This window comes from Hyperolius riggenbachi, chromosome 3 (assembly GCF_040937935.1).
Source record: "Hyperolius riggenbachi isolate aHypRig1 chromosome 3, aHypRig1.pri, whole genome shotgun sequence".
NCBI lineage: Eukaryota > Metazoa > Chordata > Amphibia > Anura > Hyperoliidae > Hyperolius > Hyperolius riggenbachi.
Window position 1 is genome coordinate 319,054,109 of NC_090648.1, and position 20,368 is coordinate 319,074,476.

The 20,368-nt window shown below is 41.6% G+C and overlaps 1 protein-coding gene across 2 annotated transcripts in view; it reads right to left on the reverse strand.

Moving 5' to 3' along the window:
* VEZT (vezatin, adherens junctions transmembrane protein) overlaps positions 1-20,368 on the reverse strand; it is a 68,763-nt gene that overhangs the window by 11,708 nt on the left and 36,687 nt on the right. The window contains exons 2-6 of one of the 2 annotated variants that reach the window (XM_068276794.1): positions 18,704-18,829; positions 17,959-18,048; positions 13,142-13,317; positions 11,715-11,996; positions 2,977-3,114 (exon numbers count right to left, since the gene is read on the reverse strand). In XM_068276794.1, the coding sequence (XP_068132895.1) occupies positions 2,977-3,114; positions 11,715-11,996; positions 13,142-13,317; positions 17,959-18,048; positions 18,704-18,829 (812 nt within the window). Of the gene's footprint in view, positions 1-2,976; positions 3,127-11,714; positions 11,997-13,141; positions 13,318-17,958; positions 18,049-18,703; positions 18,830-20,368 lie in introns of both variants that reach the window. The other variant, XM_068276793.1, reaches the window with a different exon arrangement.

Consider the following 20,368-nt stretch of genomic DNA (forward strand, 5'->3'; position numbering starts at 1 on the left):
GGACATCTTGTGGCCAAATAGTAATACATCTAAACATTTTTTTTCAATAAAACACTTATTTAGCCCTTATTTTTACATTGTAAATTAACCCCTGACCTCCCACACTACCAAATAGTTACCCCCAAAAAACTTTGGGGGAGGGGGGGGAGAAAATAAATTTACAATAAAAAAAAAATATACATAAATAGTTACCTTAGAGAGTGAACTTTTTAATATGCGTGTCAAGAGGTTATATTACAATTACTTTATAAATGATGTGCTTAGGGTAAGTAGGGATGGAAGCAAAACTGAAAAAACTGCACCTTTATTTCCAAATAAAATATTGGCGCCATACATTGCATAGGGAAACATTTTAAACGTTGCAATAACCGAGACAAATGGGCAAACAAAATGTGTGGGTTTTATTTAAGGTAGGATGTATTATTTTAAAACTATAATGGCCGAAAACTGAGAAATGAATTTTTTACATTTTTTTCTTCTTTTTCCTGTCAAAAAACTTTTACAATAAAATATTTTTTTGTAAAAAGTACCCCCCAAAGAAAGCCTAATTGGTGGTGAAAAAAGAAGATATAGATTGTTTCGTTGTGATAAGTAGTAATAAAGTTATAGGCGAATTAATGGAAGGAGTGCTGACAGGTGAAAATTGCTCTGTTTTTTTTTTAAGGCGAAAAACTCGTGGAGGTGAAGTGGTTAATGAGTTTCTTGAAACACAGTACTGAACAATATGGTTACTATAAACAAAGTAACGTAACAATAAGGAATGATTTTCTATGTAGTGTATTATCTACTAAAGCAAGGGCATCATCTGAGCTTATTACTGGTTGAGCATCTGCTCTTCACAGAGTAGAAATGGTCTTTTTGGCCCCCAATCAGCTTTCAAAATGAAGAGATGGCACATGGAATCTGACCATTATAAAATTAAATATTAACCACATAAGCATAGCTATTTCTTGGTAACACTCTGGATTAATATTTGCATACCAGTAAATGTTTTAAAATTTTGCTGAGGCCTCTTTTTAGCACTGCACATTTTGAAATCAAGTTCTTCGTTATACTGAATCTTCAGCATGGAGCTTCTTGTAGTTTACTTGAAGCTGTAAAGACCATGCTCTAGGTCCAATTTACCAGTTAAATGCTGACTCTTAATTACCGGAAACAAGAATGAGAAATAGATACAGTGCCTACAGGAGGTATTCTAATCCACTGACATTTTGAAACGTTGCAGCCTCATGCTAAGATTGTTTTGATTTTCATTCTATCCTCACTAAAGCCCCTGTTCAGCCTCCCATTTTAATGTGTAGGAAATTTGCAATAATTCAGTTATAAATGAACATTTGTGGTTACCCACAATGCACTACTACTAAATATGCAAATTATCCCTTTTCGCCCTTGTTAAGCCAAGCAAGCATCCAGAACCGCTGGTATATAGCAAGCTTATAGCTTTAAGATTTACACAGCCATATCAAACCCACATGTAGACAGCCTGTTTCGGACTTTTGGTCCTCATCAGTACATGGCAGGGATTGATAAGGCTGTATGAAATAGGGCTTGGACGAGTACAACAGAGTAACCAAGCAGCTCAGGGTGACCCAAACTACTAGGAATGTGTAGGGGGATTCCTAGTAGTTTGGGTCACCCTGAGCTGCTTGGTTACTCTGTTGTACTCGTCCAAGCCCTATTTCATACAGCCTTATCAATCCCTGCCATGTACTGATGAGGACCAAAAGTCCGAAACAGGCTGTCTACATGTGGGTTTGATATGACTGTGTAAAACTTAAAGCTATAGGCTTGCTATATACCAGCGGTTCTGGATGTTTGCTTGGCTTAACAAGGGCGAAAAGGGATAATTTGCATATTTAGTAGTAGTGCATTGTGGGTAACCACAAATGTTCATTTATAACTGAATTATTGCAAATTTCCCTCTGTTTTAAGAAGGCAATTACACCAAGCCTTGCTTTTTTAGTAAGAGGGCTTTTTGGTCCCTTTTATCCCCCTACACATTCCTAGTAGTTTGGGTCACCCTGAGCTGCTTGGTTACTCTATTTTAATGTGTATGATGGTAAATTTGCATTCATTTGCAATGCATACAGATTTGTGTATTGCAGTACACTTTTTGTAATAAATGCATTTAAAACATTTCTAGACGCTGTTTTCTGTAGCTCATTTTCATGTGCAGACAACAGTGCAATTTTACTGACAAAAACAGCTGTCCAAACTACTCCCATTATCTCATCATCACCCACATGGGGAAGTCTGGGAGGAGGAAGCAGCCAGTCGCTTGTTGTGTGCAAAGATTACACGAACCAAGCCCACCTATTCTCTCTAAGTGTTTAGCTTTCCATAGCAAGTACTGCAGGACTACAGCAAAGCATGACAGTCTTACACCCTTCAGAAACACAAAGCCTTGCCGAGAAGTCCAGAGTTCTGTGGCGACACCCACCTGTGTTACTGTAGCCTGCCCCCAGCTCGACGGCTGCCTATCAAGCCGCGGCACCCAAACTGGGGACGGGCCACATCAATACAGGAGTGGGTGTCCACAAAGCTCCAGACTTCTTGGCAGGCCTTGGACGAATACTGCCATGGCATTTTTTTCAAACGGGCAAGGTTTAACAGTAATTCCCATTTCCCACGACCGGGTTAGTTATTCACCCGTTCAATCACCGAAGTTACATTCAGAAACTAGGAGGATGCCATTACTTACAAGAAGAAATACACTGAAAGTATTCTTTAAGACCCAGGAAGGCAGCACACTACAGGGGTCTCACATCTATAGCTATAATGCAGACTTTTATATTTGAAAATGCAGTCCCAAAAGTAATACTTCTAATTTACAATTTTAAACAACTTCAGTTTTGGGTTGAGTTGGGCTAAAACATAAGCCCTTAATAATACTGTACAGATCTATATATTTAAATGTATACCCAGTATCACATTACTTTAAGGAATCAATTGCAATACCAATAGTGGAAAGGATATTTCTTTAGCATGTAGAGTGTTGCAAGGCGGGAGACTCGGAAGTTGGTCCGGACGGTCCTGTAGACAGCTTTACGCAGGCCGAGGAGATGCTGGCTAGTGTGTTTTCCAACCTTATCATAAGGGCAAGCAGCACTGACCCTGTCAAGCAAACTTGAAAAGTAAAATGTGATACATCTGTACAGATGTCCCAAACCACTTACACTACACATTTTTACAACAAATATTATTCACTATACTACTAGCATTCACACCATTGCTATATATATATATATCTATATATATATATATATATATATATATATATATATCTAAGTAAGGTACTGGTGGTATTAAAACCAAGTATTATTCAATCCTCCTTTGCAATTTTGCCATAATCTTAAAGGACAATTGAAGGGGGCTGCAAGGTAACTGGTATTGTTTAAAAGAAAATTAATATGGCAGCCTCCATATTCTTCTCACTTCAGTTGTCCTTTAATGAACATTTTTAAAACAGGCATGAGTCCAGAACATGTCTAGACCACAATAGCAAAAACAGTTGTTTGTGAGACATGCTTGTTATTTATTATTTGGTACTGGGTATCGTCTGATGAGTAAGTATGAAAAGATTATTAACAGATCATTTTTGGGCTTTACCTATCAATGTGATCAATAGATTTTAAGATTCACAATGTAAAAGTGGATATACCGCTGTATATACTATTACAGAGAAAATTTGTATGCAGTACGATTATACCAGACTGATGTCTCATTCAGTTAACTTGATTTATTTAACACATCTTAGGCCTCTTGCACACTACATGCAATTTCAATTTACGTTCTTTAATCGATTTTAACATGCGATTCCGATTTTGGATCGTTACTGCATGTTGAGTTTTTTCTTTTGATAGCATCCATGGAAAAATTGGAATCACAAATTGGATTTGCAGTGTGCAGGGGGCCTCAATAAGGTTTACGTTTTCTGGAAAGGGGTTCAGGACCTCTGCTAATCTGTTTAACCATGTTTTGGCTACTTTCTGATGTACGTACATGGATCTTTGCCGCCCAGTGTTTTTGGCGCAGGATGAGCAGAATGACGGCTCACCCTGCTGCCGCTCTAATTCTGGGCAGTGTTAATTACTCTCGGAGGGAGAAGTATTTCGTAGACCGGCGATCACTGGCACCCAAATTACACTGCTGTGCGGCCATAGACATAACATTATGTCTATGGCGGTGCCCAGGTCAGGAACAGCGCGGGGAAGAGCGCATGCTGAAATGACGTGCTTGGTTCTGATGCAGCCCAGTCTTGCGCATCTGCCTCCTAAGAGTTTCCAAATCTGGGTTGTGTTGTGGATGAAGAAAGTCCAGCCTTATAAGCAGCCTGACAGACCGATTCCAATAGCTCGCTGGCAGTGACCGCAAGCATAAAAAAGCTTTACCTACTCTTAACGCAAACCTGAAGTGAGAAAACTCACTTCAGGTTTTATACTGACCTAAGTAGAGTGAAGGCTCTGGATACCATAGATCCTTCCTGATCCTTGGTCAATCCCATCATTCCTGCGCTGTCCTCAGTTGAAGTTATTTGACCTGCTAGGTGTTCAGTAATCCTTGGGCAGCCTTCAAAACTACTTGCTTCCAGATTATCTGTACTGTGCATGCAGGAGTCAGACATGCGCCTGCAAAGTAGTGCCTAAGTACTGAAGCACCTAGCAAGTCAAATAACTTCAATCAGGGATGACACATGAAAGACAGGACTGACCAAGGATTAGGAAGGCTCTATGGCTGAGGCTTCCCTATACATAGGCAAGTATCAAACTTGAAATTAGTTTCTTCACTTCAGCTTCCTTTTAATATGCACAGGATTTATACTGTAACGTCAAAGTGACTACAAAAACCACATTAAATCCCAACTAAACCCTAAACTGAGGGAAATGCTCTAAGAAATCATGTTTATTAGTGTCTATTATAATGACTACCTTTAGAAATGTGCCAAAATAATATGGCAGACTTCCTTCCCAAACCCTCAAAATAACCAGAGCCCCCTCCATAGTTAGGCAGTGTGTCCCCAAATCTCTGGACTCTTGCAAATAAAGACAGGATACTCACCTTCGGCATCACCACGTTATAGTCTTCAGCAGTGCAGCGAATCCCCCATGCTAGCCGTACTACAATGGAGTCCCAGGTGCTGTGGCCCTGCATCACCCAAGACTCATTACAGACAGCCTTGGTGTGCAAATGATCACTCTGCTGCGGTACCACTTTGCATTAAGATATCACAACTATTCTGTCCTATGCAATGATTGGGGCACCACTGTTGAGAATCAGGGACTATCCCAAAATCTCTGCCTCCAATGATGCACCTGGCAGCCAGCTTCTTTCAACACTTACCCTAATTAAGTACAGATGTGCAATGCACAAAATAACTATGTACATTGGTAACTAATGCAAATTTAAAACAGGAAGCTGAACTAGGGCTTAAGTTGAGTTTGAGATCCACATTCAGTAAAAACAACTTGTATGGTTTGGTATTACGAGCAGTGTATACTTAATATAAAACAGGAATGGACCCACTACTACCAACTACATGAACGCCAAAGGGAGTCAGGAATCCAGAGAACTCATTTGGACTGCAAAAGAAAGAGGGATTCCGCTACACCAATGGCTGGGTGAAAAAAAGGCTCTATTTATTGTAACATCAGTGGATACACAGTGTTAAAAAAGCTTTTTTAACACTGTGTATCCACTGATGTTACAATAAATAGAGCGGAATCCATCTTTCTTTTGCAGTGTATACTTAATACTAAATGAACTGTAAGCCTAAAAATGTCTACGAACTGCTAATCTACTGTGTCCCTACCCTCATTTCCCCCTGCTTTGGCAATGCCTGAATTAATCTTGGTCATGCCAATAAAGCTATATTTTGATTTGATTTGACAGTCGGCCAATGAGAGCAGCTCATTGGAAGCAGTGGACAAATTTTACAAACTTGTCTCGAGTCTCACTTCATAAACGATTAGACACAGGTTTACTTTAATGCCCTTAATAGCCATGTATACATCCATAACTGCTGCCCTATAACACACCTACATCATTCAGTTATAGAGAGCAATTTAATCCAACTTGCAAACTGTTTCAGGCTTTCATCAGTGCATGGTATGGATTTTTTTTTCAGATTTTGTAAGTGTAAGAGAGTGACAATACAGATATACCATAAAAGCATCAGGCAGACAGTGTAGAAAGTAGAAACTATGTAAATTTCTTATAATAAATGTTAAGGTTCATACACACCTGCCAACTATCTGTCCAACTATCTGCCAAACTTGTCTGCTAAGCCCCATACAACTTTTGTTGTGAAACAGGTTGAAACAACTAAAAAAAAGTGTTTTGCTATTGTTCAAACAGCTGATAAGACTGATAAGAAGTAAATCCAACAGTTGGATTGACTTATCAGTCTTATTAGCTTTTTGAACAATAGCAACAGACATTTAGTTGTTTCAACTTGTTTCACAACAAAAGCTGTTTGAGAATTGTGCTGCATAAAGGCTCATACACACGGATTTTTCCAAACGACTGGCCGTTTGGACGTCCAAACTATGGGTCATTTGAACGTCAAATCGGGCATGCCAAGCGGATCCATCAAAACCAGCGTTATCAGCTGAACAACCGACTGTATACACGCCCGATTTGACGTCCAAACGACCGGTCGTTTAGAAAAATCCGACATGTATATGTACCTTAAAAGACCGCTGTTGAGCGTGTGAATGGGGCTTAACAGACAAGTTTGGCAGATAGTTGGTCAGATAGTTTGTAGGTGTGTATGAACTTTAAGGGAGCAAATTGTATTTGTACAGTAAAATCCCAGAATGTCCTGATCTACAGTAAATAAACTCAACAATATGACTAAATCCATGTGCAAATACAGTCATGAGAAATACAGATTACACCTTCCTTCAATCCTACATTTTATTTGTATCAGAATAGGATATTAAAAAAAATAAAATCTGGTTCTTAGCAGGTATTAAAATTAGGCAATTACAACTTCAGCACGACATATTACACTAGGTCAATATTTATTTAATAAAGTAAGGTCAATAAATATTGGGACAATGACACAATTCTAACATTCTTGGCTCTATACACAACCACAATGCATTCGAAATGAACACAATGTGCTTTAACTGCAGACTGTCAGCTTTAATTTGAGGGTATTTACATCAAAATCAGGTGAACAGTGTAAGAATTACAACAGTTTGCATATGTGCCTCCCACTTCAGAAGGGACCAAAAGCAATGGGACAGAATCAAACTTTCACTTTTTAATACTTGGTTGCAAATCCTTTGCAGTCAATTACAGCCTAAAGTCTGCACCACATAGAAATCACCAGGCGCTGGGTTTCATCCCTGGTGATGCTCTGCCAGGCCTCTACTGCAACTGTCTTCAGTTCCTGCTTGTTCTTGGAACATTTTCCCTTCAGTTTTGTCTTCAGCAAAGGAAATGCATGTTCAATCGGATTCAAGTCAGGTGACTTGGCCATTGCATACCATTCCACTTCTTTCCCTTCAAAAACTATTTGGTTGCTTTTGTAGTATGCTTTGGGTTATTGTCCATCTGCACTGTGAATGAAGCACCGTCCAATGAATTCTGAAGCATTTGGCTGAATATGAGCAGGTAATATTGGCCAAAACACTTCTGAATTCATCCTGCTGCATTTGTCAGCAGTCACATCAATAAATACAAGAAAACCAATTCCATTGGCAGCCATACATGCCCATGCCATGACACTACCACCATTCTTCAGTGATGAGGTGGTATGCTTAGGGTCATAAGCAGTTCCTTTCCTTCTCCATACAGTCAACAATCAAGAGAAGACTTCACCAGATCGAATACAGAGGGTTCATCACAAGATGTATACCATTGGTGAGCCTCAAAAACAGGAAGGCCAGATTAGAGTTTGCCAAACAACATCCAAAAAGCCTTCACAGTTCTGGAACAACATCCTATGGACAGAGGAGACCAAGATCAACTTGTACCAGTGTGATGGGAAGAGAAGAGTATGGAGAAGGAAAGGAACTGCTCATGATCCTAAGCATACCACCTCATCACTGAAGAATGGGGGTGGTAGTGTCATGGCGCAGGCATGTATGGCGTGGCCAATGGAACTGGTTCTCTTGTATTTATTGATGCTGTGGCTGCTGACAAAAGCAGTAGGATGAATTCAGAAGTGTTTCGGGCAATATTATCTGCTCATATTCAGCCAAATGCCTTCAGAACTCATTGGACAGTGCTTCAGAGTGCAGATGGACAATAACCCAAAGCATATTGCAAAAGCAACCAAATAGTTTTTGAAGGGAAAGAAGTGGAATGGTATGCAATGGCCAAGTCACCTGACCTGAATCCGATTGAGCATGCATTTCCTTTGCTAAAGATAAAGCTGAAGGGAAAATGCCCCAAGAACAAGCAGGAACTGAAGACAGTTGCAGCAGAGGCCTGACAGAGTATCACCAGGGATGAAACCCAGCATCTGGTGAGGTCTATGCATTCCAGATGAAAAAGTGCAAGTTTGCTTTATGATTATTATTCTGTCCCATTACTTTTGGTCCCTTCACAAGTGGGAGGCACATATGCAAACTGTTGTAATTACTACACAGTTCACCTGATTTGGGTGTAAATATCCTCAAATTAAAGCTGACAGTCTGCAGTTAAAGAACATCGTGGTCGTTTCATTTCAGATCCATTGTGGTTGTGTACAGAGCCAAAAATGTTAGAATTGTGTCGATGTCCCAATAGTTATGGACCTGACTGTAATAATACTACGTCAATAGGCTGAAGTGGTGTGGTAAATAGTAAGTGGCAATAAGGGGATTAGTGCGCTGAAGCTATGAAAGGTCAGGTATGTAATGCCAAACATCCGTGCAGCTCCTTCAACCCAGGCTGTAAGACCCAATTGTAAAAAACAAAAACAAAAAAAACACACGCAGGAGGAGTTCTCCAATAGTTTGGTACTTTGAATATCGTAAAAAGTTAAAATGCACTTACAAGATGTGAAAAATTAAGTACAGCCTTACCACTTTCTCAGGAAGAGGGTTAGTGCAAATCAACTGATCATCAGCAAATGTGACCCCCTCTATAAAAGCAGACATTTTAGATGTTTGCTAGTCTGGAGGATTCAGGTGTGTTAAAGGGAACCTGAGCTAAGGCTTGGGTACAAAAAGATAATTACCTAAAGAGAAAGAAGCCTCAGGATCCTATTTTGGCTTCCCTCAGCATCCTCTGTCCTCCAACTTGCGAGCGCGGCCCCCCTCAACATCGGAGCCACGCACCCCCTTTAGCATCAGCGTGGCCGTGCAGTAGCCATGCAAGCATGGCTACGCATATGTAGTAGCATGGAGCTGCTCATGCATGAGTGGCTCCGGCTTACTGCGCATGTGCGGCTGGGCTGATGGCAGAGGAGGTGCGCAGTCCAAATAAATTGCCTACAATCTGTTGTCAGTAATCTTCCAGGGGGCCGAGCTCAGCAAACGGAGGACAGCAGAACACAGAGGGAAACTTCAATAGGATCCTGAGGCTTCCCTCTCTTTAGGTAATTATCTCTTTTTGTACCAAAGCTCAGCTCGGGTACACTTTAACACAATGCCAAGGAGAAAAGACATCAGCAATGACTTAGTAATGCAATTTTTGCTACTCATCAATCTAGAAAGGGTTATAAGGAAATTTACAAACAATTTAAAGGGAAGGTTCAGGGAAACCTTTAAAAAAATAAAAATCCATATCCACTTACCTGGGGCTTCCTTTAGCCCGTGGCAGGCAGGAGGTGCCCTCGCCGCCGCTCCAGAGGCTTCCGGTCGTCTTCGGTGGCCGACCCGACCTGGCCAGGCCGGGCTCTTCTGCGCTCCAAGGACGGGCTCTTCTGCGTCCCACGCTGGCGCGCTGACGTCATCGGACGTCCTCCGGGCTTTACTGCACAGGCGCAGAACTACTGCGCCTGCGCAGTACAGCCTGGAGGACGTCCGATGACGTCAGCGCGCCCGCGTGGGACGCAGAAGAGCCCGTCCTTGGAGCGCAGAAGAGCCCGACCTGGCAGCCGGCCTGGCCAGGTCGGGTCGGCCACCGAAGACGACCAGAAGCCTCTGGAGCGGCGGCGAGGGCACCTCCTGCCTGCCACGGGCTGGAGGAAGCCCCAGGTAAGTGGATATGGATTTTTATTTTTATAAAGGTTTCCCTGAACCTTCCCTTTAAGGTCCATCAGGGCATATTCAGTGGAACGTTGCGTTTTAATGTGACGTTCAAGTTGCAAGCAGTGTGTTACCACAACACAACATTTTCAACGCGACGATGACATCGCACTGTGAACGGCCCATAGGATTATCATTGCAGTGCGTTAAGCTCAGTTATAAGACTTTATAATGCAGCTCCGCAACGTGGCACTGTGAATGCGACCTCAATCTACAGCAAGAAAGATTATTTACAAGTTGTTATCTCCCAGCAAAATCACTCAAGGTCAGACTGTGCATTGCTCAGACTGCAAAAATCCAACTCCTTAAAGAGACTCTGAAGTCTCTCGAAAATCAGTTTTTTACTTTAAAAACCTCATTAACATTATTGCCCCTCTTAAAATGCCGCAGTACCGTGGCTGAAAATCCCCTCAATGACCCCAAACTCATGGGGGTACATCGCGGGCTCCTTCCGCATAGAGGCAGCGCAGCTCTGCCTTTATGAGCATCAATCAGGCTGGATCGCCGCCTCTCCCCCGCCCCTCTCAGTCCTCCTTCACTGAGAGGGTTGGGGGAAAAGCGGAGATACGCGCTGATTAAACGGCAGCAAAATCCACGACCAAGAAAGTTGTGGACTTTGCCTGCCGAGTAAGGGGTTAGTTTGGGGTGATTGAGGGGGTTTTCAGCCGCGGTTCTGCTGTGTTTTAAGAGGGGCAATAATGGTAATGAGGTTTTTAAAATATAAAACCTCATTTTCGGGAGACTTCAGAGTCTCTTTAAATATTAAAGTTAGTGACACTAAGGTCAGAAAACAAGCTAAGGCTTGGCCAAAATTGGGTCATGCAACAGGACAATAATCTCAAACATAACAACAAAGACCAGGGCTGAAAAAGAAAAGGTGATGTAGTGACCTAGTCAAAGTCAGACCTCCGCCTCTGCCAAGGACTTTAAGAGAGCTGTGCGTAAACACATGCCCACAAACCTCCATGAACGGGATCACAGTTGTAGAGAAGAGTGGGCCAAAAACAACTCTTCAATCATGTTAGAGTGAAAAAGTCATACAGGAAAAGATTACTGTTTACTACTACTAAAGGTGGCCTACAGGCTATTAAAATCATGAGGATTACAGTACACAGTTTTTTGCCCAATTATGGGTTTATATGAATTAAATAATGCCATTGTGGAATCTGCTGTATGCTGTATTTACACCAGAGATTAGATATAAATAAGTTTAGAACCTGCTAAGGACCACATGATGGGAAGAACTAAACCTATGAATTGTTAGAGGGTGCATTTTCTTTTACTCACGGCTGTAAATCAACACATTACTGACAGGGTTGGAATAACCCCAGAAGCTAATTTAAAGATGTAAATTTTGTTGATAAAAAAACGTTTTCCCAGGCTTCTTAAGAATACTCATTAGCTCCTAAATTGGATGGACTAAGCACTGAATTCTATAGTTATTTATCCACTCTTGTGTACTGGAATGGCTGAACAATTCCACTAACACATACACAAAGATCTGATAGAAATGAATTGAAAAACACTTACAGGGTGAATCCCCGAGAAATAACTTCAGTCTCCTGGATGAGGCGAAGGGATTTTCTCACTAGGTTGGTAAAGGCTCGGCTGTTTGCCACGGTCACCTCCAACTGGCCACAGTACTTTTTCAGTTTGATTTGTAGCCTGGCAGCGCTCCATGTTCTCAGCACTCGCAGGACGGAAAAAATGGCAAAGAAAAGAAGGCTGGGCCCCCAGATTAATAATGATGTAAAGTGCCAAGATTTCAGTGCGGCCAGAGCACTGAGGAAAGCGATCAACACAGACATCTCCCTGTACAAAAAATGGAAACACTCCATCAGGACTAAGATAACGATGAACTATCCACATTAGTAGATATGAACATAACATCTGCTTTTGTTTATCTTCTCTAGGGCCTGTTGCCACTATAATTTGAGTTTGCCATATAGATACCACAATGCATTTGATTCACATTCAAAGCGCAGTTGTGTGCATTTCTGTGCATTCATACTTGTGTTTGTATCTTTATGGAGGAGATTCCCACAAACTACTTGGAGATGCCACACGTGCATTTTTACACATTTGTATGTGTTTCTATAGACATAAAAAAGCAAATGCACCATGCAATACTTTTGTGTACTGTAAAACAAACAACCCCCCCACCTTTCCTTCACATAAAATGGGCCAATCAAATTCTACCTTGGCAGTAGGGATGATCAAAGAGATGCAAATTCTTTCGAGTTGATGCAAATTTATATGGAAATGTATGCAGTTTGAAAATGGACCAATCAGTTTAAACCAAGGCTTAAATTTATTGGTCCTTCTTCAAGCTGCATTTCTTTGCATAAACATTTGCATAAACTCGGAAGACTCTGCATCTCTTTGATTATCCCTACTTGACAGGATTTGACTGGACTATTTTCAAGCTCCATAAATGTGGATACAGAATATGCATGAACGTATATCAAGTCGGAATTATTTGCATTTTAGAGACTATGTCTAGTGGAAACACTAAATTGCGTCCTTTAAAGTTAAATTGCGAATTGCAAAATGCATGCATTTTCAAAAACGAGTATATGATAATAAGCCCCTAATAGGTTGAAAAACGGCTGTCAAACGGTTAAAGCTCACAGTCTTTCAACTTTTGCCATCTGTTCACCTCTTGGATCAAAATTAATGACTTTGTTCTGTTTGTGGACATTAAAAAATAGAGTTCATAATAAAGGAGAAAAGTTCAGAAGTAGCCATAGCTACAGTTTTTATTGATGGCTGTAACCATGTAAAAGTGCAGGATTAATTAGTGGAATGCCAGCCTGGTAATGACAGTTTAATATGCTTAGCCTGACAATATCAGATAGATAAAGCTTGGTGTCTAACGTCACTGTATATACAGTAAGCAGTTAAAATCAACTAAAGGCAGCAGCTGCAAAGAAGTGATTTCATTTTCTATACTGTACCAAATATTAGGTGTTGCTAGGGAGCGCAGGGTTGGAAGATGTCCTTTGTGTTGATTATGGGTCTGACCAGCAGACAGGATCCCGGGGTCAAGCAGCTCAATCAGCTCCACATCCTCCTGTATCAGGACTTCCTGCAGCAGAATCGCTCGCAGGCTATCAAGTCGGAACCCAATATCCTAACAGGGTGGAGGAAAGAAAAACAGATGGCTCTTAACCCTTTAATGCTGCTTAATCACCATATGGGCACAGGTGCATTCATCTCAGCTCTTTAGTAAAAAAAAAAAAAAGTAACAAAAACACAGTAAATCTAGTACACGTTAATAGCATGACAAAGAAAAACCGATGCTGTGCATCTCATATTTCCAAATTAACAGAATAAACATAAAATACAACATATTGCAATGCAGCAGTGAGGAATACACATGGAAGGAGGTGGGACTGCAAACAAAAGTTGTGCTTAAGGTGTCCCCAAAATGACACGTGACATGATGAGATAAACACAGGTATACATTGTACCAATTCTACTAAAAACTCATCTGTGTTTTTTCACTCAGTGGCATAGCAATAGAGGATGCAAAGGTTGTAACTGCACTGGGGCCCTTGGACCACAGAGGCCAACTAGAGGCCCTCTCTCAACCACAGCATTAGCTCTTCTATGGTCCCTCCTCTGGTTACACCTCTCATACTGTGGATGTCCTTGGCAGGTTTTTGGGCGCCAATTAATGGTCATGTAAAGAATGTTTGGGAGGCTCCATGTAAAACTTGCACTAGGGCCTATAGCTCCTTAGCCACTGATTTCATTGCAAGGGTTAATAAATCAATACTTGATCTGTGGGGTCCTAGAAGTTGAATCGCAGCTCTCTTGAAAAGTAATTAAAAGTCAACATTTTTATATGCGGCTGAACAAATACTTGATAAAAGGATAGTGCTGAAAAATTACACCTATTAATTTCTCTGCGTGGAGCTGGATGAACCAGATTTTACATCACACCTACTGCTGTTTACCTAAAATTCAAGAAAGTAGTCCGGCACACCACAGGCTAAAAGCAGTAGACTTGTATTGAAGCATTCAGGAACACACACTACCCGTTCTGAACGGAGCCCTTCTTCACACCCGTTTTTGTTCCTGAATGCTCCAATACAAGTCTACTGCTTAAAGGACAACTGATCTGAGTGGGATATGGAGGCTGGCGTATTTCTTTTTCTGTTAAACAATGCAAACTGCCTTCTTTCCCCTGATCCGCTGCCTCAAATTACGTTGAGCCATAGACCCTGAGCAAGCATGCAGATCAGAGGTTTCTGACTGAAGTCTGACTGGATTAGCTGCATTGCTCGTTTCAGGTTTGTGATTCAGCCACTAATGCAGCTAAAGAGATCATCAAGACTGCCAGGCAACTAGAATGGTTTAAAAGGAAATAAATATGGCAGCCTCCATAGCCCTCTCACTTCAGGTTTGTTTAAAGGGAATCAAGCATCTTTATTTTTTTCTGCAGTTTGTCCTGGCTTCTAATAGCTGTAGGAGCTGCCATTTTCCCACTCCCTTTCCTCTGCCCTTATTTATCCAGGTGAAGGTGTGAATGTAATCAAGTGTGACTGGCTTAACCTTTTGAAGTACATTGTCCTTCTGTTTGCTTATTGCTACTGCTAATTACTGCAATCCTTATCTGCCTGCTCTCTCCTCTTTCTGTGGACAGCAGGCCTTGGAACTAGGACAATAAAAGCTTGTAAAAACGTTTTAAATGTCAAAATAAGAAGTAGAATAGAATTCTTTTTTGTTTTCAGGTAAAGAACCACATTGTTAATATGCAATTATTAAGGTGCTACGGATATGCCATGGGTGCTAAAAATGGTGCTCGGTTCACTTTAAACTATCAGCAGGAAAGAAAGGTGGGTGTGGCCAGGTAATGGCCCTGTGTGAGAAGGCAAATCCCACTCTGCTAACATCTCTGTACTTTCTGCACACATCTCTGTCTCATGTGACTGACTTTTCCAAAAGGAATTTTCTGAAAATCAGCATCAAATATAAATACTCTATGAGTAATAGCATAGTGGCCTAGTCACCTTTATTAACAATGAAAAGTGTGGGAACTAGGGTTTAACTTCAGGGAAATGTCCCATCCCAATCAGATAATGTAAAATTGTATATAAGTTACATAAGCAAATAAACATATGCATATATGTAAACAGTAAGATGAAGCAGCTGTGGTCTCACAGTGATCAGCATGGAGTGTAGGTGGGCTTCTGGCTAGAGACATGTCCACCAGCCAAGAATGCAAGTTCTGTTTACTTACACATACTAAAACAGTATCAGCCAAGGCCAAGAGGCAGAGCAAAGCTTAGGAATTTACATCTAGAGCAACAGTAGTCACAGTCATTTGCATCCCACAGAACTAAGCCACCAACTTTAGCCTGAAGTCTAGCAATTCATTATGCCAAGGATAACCAGACATCCTACTGAACGATGCAACTTGCCTCACAAGGCTTCTGAATGGTGGCATTCATTTAACTCCAAGATTTAAATGTTGGAACGCTTTAGGTTATGAAAAACAGATTACAGTTCAGTCTGCCCGGTATGACACAGTTAAAGGGCCACTATCACCAAAAAAAGTAGGCAGTTAAATTCTGACAGAACCCACAGGTTTTGGGCTAGTCCATCTCCTCATGGGGGATTCTCAGGGGATTTCTTTGTTTTCAACAGCATTTCCTGAACAACAGTTTAACTGCCAAAATAGTAAGATACAAGCTAGCATCCCTACTCACTTGCACACTATTTTGTCAGTTAGACTTTGCAACTGCTGTTCTGAAAATGCTGTTGAAAACAAAGAAATCTCTGAAAATCCCCCATGAGGATATGGACTGGCCCAAAACCTGTCGGTTCTGTCATCATTTAACTGTCTACTTTTTTTCACGATAGTGATCCTTTAATGCTAATGCCCACTTATTTTTTCATCTTACTGCAATTATTTAATATAGTCACTGAACAATATAATCAAACTATTAAGAAATGCATCACAAGAAACTAAACTCTCAAATAATCCATTTTTTATGTTTATGAAGATCTATGGGGCTGTGTATATGGACCCATGGCATGAACAAACAGAGATGTATTTATATTGTGGTTATACCGCAGTCATAATGTGGTTGCAATAAAATCATGTTTTCCAAACAGGAAAATTGGCACATGCTGCATTTGGAAAACCACAAACTGTTTTAACCAAGGCTGCTGTTGGCCTACACAATCGATAACAATGGGAGTGTGATGACACAAGTAGAAAGTGATATTTTCAGCGTGGCTCCACCGCCTGCGTCCCTTCCCTCCCCACCTCCGCTTCTGAATGGAGGAAGCTTACGGAGGCGGGTAGGGAAGGGAAACAGGTGCGGAGTCGTGCTATACAGGAGGCGGGGGAGCGGCCAGGAATGACACGCAGAGGTAAATAACAGGCTGGCGATAATCTGCTTGTCGCTAGCCTGTCGCTTTTTTTAAGGGGGGGGGGGGATGGCAGGAGGCATAATAGAAGAACCGAGAGGCAGGTCACTGTACACAAAACATGCCTCTGTGTCCTAATATGATTTGACAAACATGCCTTGGGTTCTCTTTAACTAAGAATTTGGATACCATCTAAAATAAATAACAAGTTTCTAATTCTGTTTTGTACAACTACAGTGTTCACATCTGCGTGCTTCACCGAGTCAGAGTGCGAAGACACATTGCTGCTTTAATGCTCACACAGCGCACGCATGGCAGACACTTATTTTTTTTTATTCACATAAAAAAAAAAAAAAAAAAAAAAAAAGAACAGTGCTCCCCCACTCAAGTCCTTCTCAGGGAATATAAATCTCCTGAGTGTGGGGCCCCATCCTAAGCAATAGAGATCCACATGATCCAAAACATGTACCTTACAGCCCCCCCCCCCCCCTGTGAAGTACCTCTACCTATTATCAGGACATGGGGCTTGTCTCCACCTCCATGCACCCCTGAAAAGCATGTGGGGTCAATTCTCTGAGGGGGGGGGGGGGGGGGATTTAGGATTAGTGCAGTATACATAGGTTAATTTCATCATGTCACTTAAAGGAATACTTAAGTCACTAAAAAAAATGACTTTTACTCACCTGGGGCTCCCCTCAGCCCCCTGCAGCTGAACGGTGCCCTCGCCGTGTCCCTCCGATGCGCCTGGTCTCGCCGGCGGCCACTTCCGGTTTGGCCGTCACCGGCCGACAGGCTGTGAACGCGGCTGATTATCCGCGTCACCGGACGCAATAGCGCCCTCTATAATGCTATTGCGTCCGGGGACGCGGATAATCAGCCGCGTTCACAGCCTGTCGGCCGGTGACGGCCAAACCGGAAGTGGCCGCCGGCGAGACCAGGCGCATCGGAGGGACACGGCGAGGGCACCGTTCAGCTGCAGGGGGCTGAGGGGAGCCCCATGTGAGTAAAAGTCATTTTTTTTTTAGTGACTTAAGTATTCCTTTAAGGTACCTTTACAGACTGCTAAACATTATCCTCTAATATTCAATGCCGATTGCAGACTTTTTGTCACCCTTCCAAATCACCAGGTCAATGCTGTATACTGACGATAACTTCCTTTGCAGCAAGTTAACAGCTTTGCCCAAGTCCACATTTGGTGAATGGCATCACCAATACAAATGCTGAGCTCCCCCTTCAAAAATTGGGGTTAGGGGTTTTCAGATAAAACAGATGTGTCCCCCACCCTTCCCGGCCAGGGCAGACAATAGGTGGAGCCTTCAGTGATAGTGTGCAGGCTTATCAGAACAGTGTGACAGGGAGGGGATATCACTGCCAATGGTAAGTAACTCACCAACAGATGCACTCTTTCATCTTTTTTCTTTTCCGAAACAAAAGGGTTCCAACTTTGTAAAATAGAAAGTGCTCTCCTGTATATGCCTGGCTGAAAATAGGAACAAATATATTATTCATCTTATGTTGTAAAAGCAACTGATAAAATGTAGCTTACCATGGAATTTAACATACTGTATAGGCTACCCCTTCATGCAGGGAAGCTCACCGGATGAAATCTGAATGAGTTTCATTCACATTTCATCCAGGTAATTAAAGCACCTGAGCGGCAGTGCGAGAGGGATAAACTTACCCAGCAGGCATCTTCTTTAACCCATCCCACGGCGCGTAGGGTAGCAGTGCAGGAGAAGTTGGTAAGGACAGGAGGAGACAGAACACCCGTGGTTCTTACCATGGTGGACCTCTATCCTCATCTTTTTTCCAGAAGTGCGACCTAAGCCAGGTCCGAAAGGACCACCCCGAGTGGAGACGGGTTTAAGATCTCCATCTGCTTCCTGTGGTCGGTTGCTCCCCTGCAACCCCCCCTTTATGAGTGGTGCTTCTACTATTTCTAATACACTTTTTACTCAACATACCACACTATTGGGCTCCTGATTTTTTGTCTCTGGGGTCTTTTCCCACAAGGTGCCAAGACACCTCCACTACACTGAGTATAATCACAGAGTAACAACACTTTTTCGGCATATGCAAGCAAAATTAGTCCACATGATGTCACTATTACAGACTCCCACTTCAGTCATTCCCACCTCTGCAGCAGGGTTGGCCAGTCCTCGACATCCATTCTCTGACAGGCGCTCCTCTTGTGACACTACTGGACATATTTCAAAATCTGTGTGGCCCAAATCTTGTAGATACTGGTACAGTGGTGAATTCTGGAATACAAAAGTCACAGAGTAGGTTTATACATTGCATGCATGTGTGGTGTAAAGTGACCAGCAGAAGAGAATAGATAGAATAGCAAACAGTCTCGAAACGTCAATAAAAATCTCAACATTACTTATTAGAACTACAAAACAGGGCTGATGCACACCTAGAGCGCTTTTTCGTGCCTTTCAATGCGCTAGCCCTTTGAAAGACGCTTGGCTAGTGTATTTGTATGGGATGGATTACACCAGAGCAATGTGATTTTCTCCCAAACGCTAACGTGGGTCCTGCAGCATTTAAGTATAGGAAAGTGGAAAATCGCTCTAAAAAGCTCTAGAATAGAGCAATTTTCTAATCGTTTGTTTTTACAAAAGCCGTGCACTTCTAGCTTTACTGTACAAAAAAATAAAAATTTGCTACACCAAAATGCTCCAAAAATCGCTAGGCACAGCTAGAAAATCGCTAGGAACATGCCTAGAATTGATTAGAAATATCAGTTCTAAAAACGCTGAGCATTTGCGATTATGCTAGCGCTTTTAGGTGAGCACCAGCCCACACTCTGGTTTCCTTTCATTTCAGATGTAGAAAATGAGAGCATTTTAATTGTCCTCTGGTACCACATATGAAGCAATGCTCAATTTGAATTTATGATTAAAATGAAATGCACAAAGAATATTAGTGTATTTTTAAACAATCCGTGACCTTTCCTGGAAGAGTACCCATATGGCTGCCTTTTCCCCATTTGTCATAAAAACTCAGACATTATTTAATCGTTGGCTTCTCTGGTATTCAGGAATAAGAAACCTTGCTTCTGCCAAGTAAGGTGGATGTCCGCATGTTACATACCAGGGACTATAAATCTACTGTATATTATCACCACTTGCCTTCACCCTCCATGAGAAAAATCCTTTATTAAAAGTGTAATATATAACATAATTCTATAGCATCAAATGTCAGCCAGGCACCAGATCACCAGAGAATTAATCCACTCGAGACTAAAAAAAAAAATATTTTTCACAGGGTTAACGGCATACTTGGAATTTCTGACATAGGAAAACGTAGGGAATTTAAAAGTGAACCCAAGGTGAAAATAAACTGATGAGCTAAATAATTGTATTGACTCTCCTACTCCTAAAAATTACCTTTTTTTTTTTTTTAGATACCCCATGGTTTTATTTATACATTTATACAGTCTATTAAGTATCTCAGAGTTAAAATACATGAACTACTGACCTTGTTCTGTCCCTCCCCTGTCTATAAAAATTGTATTCTGCCAGGAAATATTTTATAGCTGTAATCTGCTTATCAGTGAAGTTTACTATATTCCCTACCAGGTACTGACAAGACAGAGGCTAGCACTTCCATGCCTGCCTTCAGGCAGCAAAATAAATTGACGAACAGCCTGCTTATTAGTAAGTTTTGCACTGTACATACACATTTATCTTATTTCACATGTCACCTCGGGTACACCTTAAGCAAGCAGGGGCACACTGAGTTTAAGACAGGATTGGAAGGGGGGGGGGGGGGGGGTCAGAGAAGTTCGGCAG